This window comes from Chinchilla lanigera, unplaced genomic scaffold (genome assembly GCF_000276665.1).
Source record: "Chinchilla lanigera isolate Chin_1 unplaced genomic scaffold, ChiLan1.0 scaffold00054, whole genome shotgun sequence".
Taxonomy (NCBI): Eukaryota; Metazoa; Chordata; class Mammalia; order Rodentia; family Chinchillidae; genus Chinchilla; species Chinchilla lanigera.
In genome coordinates, this window is record NW_004955455.1 from 5676880 (window position 1) to 5682140 (window position 5261).

Sequence of the window (5261 nt, forward strand, 5' to 3'; positions counted from 1 at the left end):
GGGGTTGGTACCAAGAATTGAACTCAGGACTTTGAGCTTGCCAGGCAGGCACTTGTGTCACTGAGCTATATCCCCAGCCCTGATTTTGGTTTTTGAGACAGAGTTTTCCTATGTAGTTCAGGCTGGCCTTGAACTCTCAGCAGTGCTCCTGCCTGAGGTTCCAGAGTGCTGGGACTATTGGTGTGTGCCACCATGCTTGCCTCTGGGGATGTTATTTTAGAAACAGTATTTGTTCTTTAGGTATACTCTTTGTTAGTGGGATGTCATTGCTTCTAGGTACTTCTGTGGGCAGGACATACTTCTTTTGTTTTGGTTTGTTTTTGAGACAGGGTGTTGCTGTCTACTTTTTTTTTTTTTTAAGTTCATACCAGTAACTCCACTTATAATACCATGGGTATATCTCTGCTTTTTGCTTTCATAGGAAGGTAATTTCTGCCGGGTGTGGTGGCACACACCTGTAATCCTAGCACTTAGGAGGTTGAGGCAGGAGGGTTGTTGTGAGTTTGAGACCAGTTTGGGCTACAAAGTGAGCTCAAGGCCAGCCTCAACTGCATAGGGAGACCCTGTCTCAAAAAGACAAAAAAAAAAGACAAAAAAAAGTAATTTCTTAGTGTTTCTGAGATGAAGTTAAAGGTCAGAAATTGAATGTTTAATAAAAGTACATGATTTTATATTGATGTCAAAGTCATTGAAAATCTTTCCTAATTTTTTTATATAAAGGAACCTAGTTCCAATTTATAAATGATTGCCTTGAAAATTACGTATTAAGAAACAAAGTGTGTTACGCCTAGTGACTCCAGCATGCCCTAATGCTGTAGTTCCTAGAGCGAGGTCCACCTCCAGTGACCGGCAGATACTTGTTACAGATGGGAATGCTTATTGCTATTGAGCATAGTCATTTTCTATTGCAGTGAGCTTATTTGTTTAATTTTGCTTATATGTTCAAAGCTATTTTCATCACATGCAGAGATACTCTTTTTTTCTCTCCTCTCTTCAAATTTGAGGTCTTTCAGGGATGAAGAGATGAAGAAGCCTTATTCTCCAAAGGCACTACTCACAAAGAAGTCTTCTGCCTTCTCTGGGAGAGTCCCCAGAACCACTCACCCAGTGAAATATGGCGCCTCACAAACTGGGACCCGACGAGGCCGGTTAAGAGAATTGTGCATCAGGTGAGCTTCTTGGCTAAAATAAGGAAATAGTTGTTATTTTCCTCTGTCAGTTAATCAGAGAACTTGATGCTTGCTCTTTATATTGGATTATCCAGATAAAAAGAATATTTGGGAATTTGGAGACATAAAAATTTATCACTGTTTCATTTGTGTTCTCTAGTTGTGCCCCTTGAAGTGTAAGCTATAAAGATTCTTCCAGAAAATGTCTAACATTGTCCAAGAAAAATGATCATCCATTTATTTGTACAGCAAAAATTTATCAGGTATCACTGTGCCAGCTATATGCTTAGCATATAAGGTATATCAGTGCCAGGTGTGGTGTCACATGCCTGTAATCCCAGAACTTGGGAGGCTGAGGCAGGAGGATCGTTGTGAGTTCGAGACCAGCCTAGGCTACAAAGTGAGCTCAAGGCCAGCCTGAACTGCATAGCGAGACCCTGTCTCAAAAAGACTTCCCCTGCCCCCACAAAGAAAAAGGGTATCAATCAGCCTTGTCCGTGACCTCACGAAAATTTAAAGTCAGGTAGGTTAATAGGCTATTAAGCGACAACACTAAAGTGTGGTAAGTGCTATGAGCAGAAAGACATGGTCCACTGGTGCACATGACAAGATTAGCCACACTGTGTACTCAGTAGCGATTTTTCCGGAAAAGTGGAGTTTAAGCTGATTCCTAAAGGGTTAGGTAAGAATGAGCCAGGTAAAGGACAAGAGGAAGATTATTACCATTTGAGCCCAAAGAGCAATTCAACAAATCCACTTCTGTGTTTGTGTGTGTGTGTGTGTGTGTGTGTGTGTGTACCCTAGGCATTGTGCTAAATACGGGGATCCTATTAGACATGGTCCCTGCACTGAGTGGTTCACAGTGTAGAGGGATTGACAGACACCCTGTGAGCCACTGACTGTGATTTGGTGTCGTAACATTACATAAGGGGTCTGAACAGAGTGCTGGGAGTACATACCTCCTCACTGCCTTTGGGTTGGGAAAGGTCTTGGAGAAGTGGCATTGGTCAGCAATTTTAGGCAGGAAGGATAATTGAACAAAACATTTGTCATGTACTTCCTTTTCCTCAAATCTTAGATCTTCTTTTCTTCAGTGAAAAAAAATACTTAATGTTGAAAATGTTTCTAAAAAACAATCAACTTGAAGCTGAGCACAGCAGCGCATACCTGTAATCCCAGCACTCAGGAGGTTGAGGCAGGAGGACTGGGAGTTTAAGGCCAGCTTGGGTTCCATAGCAACTTCAAGCCAAGTCGGCTGTACTACAAAGTGAGACCTTGTCTCAGACAATAACAAAGTAATCTATTTGATTTTAGCATTATAAATCTGTTCCCTCCTTTCCTTTTATTTGGTGCAAGATTAGCTATGTCACCTTTTGACTCATACTAGTGTCCCTTTCCTTGGGACTTTAAAAAGTTCCCTTGCCTTTCCAGAACAGTTGTGTAAGCCAAGTGGAGTTTAAGATGTGTATATCCTCTCTTTCCTTCTTTCAGATGCGTGGCCAGAAAATTCTTATATTTGTGGATTCGAATGACTTTCGGAAGAGTTTTTCCTTCTAAAGCCAGGTAGTATTAGCTCAGAATACCACATTTTTTCTGAGCTCATTCTGGGTTTCTGTTTTACATTCAGCATCTGCATACCCTCTATTATGGCTTGTGTTATTGCATTCCTCCCCTTGTCTTCCCAGCCTCCATCAGGCAGGAACAGGACTTAATATAGTCGCATAATAGAGTGGTAATTTCATGGCCATTAGTTGATTGGATGAGGGTATGAAAGAATCCTATGTAAGTAAACCAGGAGAGTTAAGACCTCTCTGGGGAAAGGAGGGCTCCCCAGAAGTAAGTGAGCTCATTCAGGGCATTGGTGAGACTGACTGACTCACTGACTTGATCTAGGGCAGGACCTAGGGAAAAAACCGGCACTGGCCAAAAGAGTGAAGTTTTAGTGAGGAGCATATCCCTGCCATATCCTGTACTGTGTGCTCATGTATGTGTACTGTCTGCATTTATGTTTTTCTTTGTACTATACTTTGTGTAGACCACCACCACTCACTGCTGCCTTTCCTGGTTACAGCTGCTTTGAGGTGCTTGGCAGAGGAGGGAGTCGAGGAGTGGGGAGCACTGAGCGGGAGGCAGTGGGGCCCATGCAGGGTCTGTTTCAGAGGGAGAAGGGGTGGCCATGGAGACACTGAAATGTCAGGGGAAGTTCTTCCCTTTCTCTTCACCATCTCCTCTTCTACACTTTTCCTTTTTTGTAATTCTCATTGGTGTCTGCTCTGTGAAAAAAATTTTGGTTTTGGTCCCAGGAATTGAACTCAGGACCTTGCGCTTGCCAGGCAGGTACTTGTGCCACTGAGCTATATCCCCGGTCCTATAAAAATTATTTTTGTGGTTCTAGATATTGAACCCACTGCCTCACACTTACTCAAGAACTCTACTGCTGACCTTTTTTCTAGTCCCCTAAATTCTTTACTTTGTATGCTTTTTGAGGTATACTGTTCCTTTACTCCCCAATTTTTTTTTTTTTTTTAAGTCCTGGGACTTGAACCCAGGGCTTCTACACTGTGCTGTACACAGACCATTTTTATTTTTCAAGATTGGATTGTTTTTGTTTTTTTATTCTTATTTTTTTGAGACAGGGTCTCGCTGTGCGGTTCAGGCTGGCCTTGAGCTCACTTTGTAGCCCAGGCTGGTCTCAAACTTGCAACGATCATCCTGCCTCAGCCTCCCTAGTGCTGGGATTATGGACGTGCGCTACCATGCCTGGCTTAAGACTGGGTTTTGCTAAGTTGTTAAGTTGTCCAAGCTGGGCTTGAACTAATGATCTTCCTGCCTCAGCCTTGCAGAGTGCTGGGATTACAAGCGTGTGCCACCCTGTCAGCTTCTTTATATCCTTCTTTGTGTGTCTGTAGTGACTTGTTACAGTGGCAGCAGTCCATTCCAGCTACAGGGGTTAGACATCCCTCCCTTCTCTGATTTGTCATCTCCGCCTGGGCCTTGGCCCTCTGCCGCAATGCCTTGCTAGCTCTCAGTCTTTCAGATAAAATTTTAGGGGCTGGGAGTGAGGCTCAGGGGTAGAGCACATGGTTACCATGTGTGAGACCTTAGATTCAACCCCCAACACTGAAGAAACAATTTTTTTTGGTCCTACTTTTATTTGCTGAGAGAGTTGATCCAGATTGCCTAGTTTGCCACGATTGAAAGTCTCTTGTTTTTTTGTTTTTTTTTGTATTTTTATTTTCATTCAGTTGAGCTGAGAAGTTATATAGTCAATCACTGCCCTAAAGAATGTAATATGTCGCTGTAACTACAAACATAACTATCATTATTATTATTTCATAGGAAAGATTCATACAACAGACCAACGTCCTATTAGAAAGTGAAAGGATAATTTTATGTACATTTTTAAATTTACAAAACATTATTTTCATTTTGTACAACGTTCATATAGATTTATTCACTCATTTACCCTTTCAGTTCTTTTTTTGTTCCTGCCTCTTCAGGTTTCTATCTATGGTGCTTTTTGTTTTATCATTGTAACATTTCTTAGTATTTCCTGTAGGGTAGGTCTGCTAGTGACTAATTCAGGTTCTGTCTGTATAAAAATGTTATTTTACCACTTTAATTTTTAAAGGATATTTTCACTATGCAGTGGACCATCCTTAGCACATTGGCTCTTTGTCCTAGTAGATGATACTCCATAGTACCAAGATGACCGTTCTAACCTCGCACGGAGTAGGGGAAAGTGGTGTTGTTACTTTGATGTGTCTCTTTATGAGGAAAGAAAACTTTCCTAGAAGCCCCTGAGTGCATTCTGCTTCTGCTGCATTGACTACAGCTTTATCACTGGCTGCCTTTGGCTACAGAGGAATTTGATCACTTTTTTTTTTTTTTCTTTTGGTACTGGGAATCCAACTCAGGGCCTCAAGCTTGCCAGGCAGGCGCCTCATGCTGAGCTATATCCCTGGCACTACAGAGGAATTTGAAAAAGAAATCTTCATTGCATTTTTCGAGACAGTTGCAATATTGTCAACCCTGTCCTTGAGTATGTTGTTCTTTTTAAATTTAAAAAAATTTTTTTTCCTCCAACATTTT

General features: G+C 41.6%; 1 protein-coding gene across 11 annotated transcripts in view; it reads left to right on the forward strand.

Moving 5' to 3' along the window:
- Positions 1-5261, forward strand: part of Sfi1 (SFI1 centrin binding protein) — a 77774-nt gene that overhangs the window by 9775 nt on the left and 62738 nt on the right. For 7 of the 11 annotated variants that reach the window (XM_013520407.1, XM_013520408.1, XM_013520409.1 and 4 more), the window contains 2 exons: positions 1005-1169; positions 2661-2732. In XM_013520407.1, the coding sequence (XP_013375861.1) occupies positions 1005-1169; positions 2661-2732 (237 nt within the window). The remainder of the gene's footprint in view (positions 1-1004; positions 1170-2660; positions 2733-5261) is intronic. The other 4 variants (XM_013520410.1, XM_013520415.1, XM_013520417.1 and 1 more) reach the window with 2 other exon arrangements.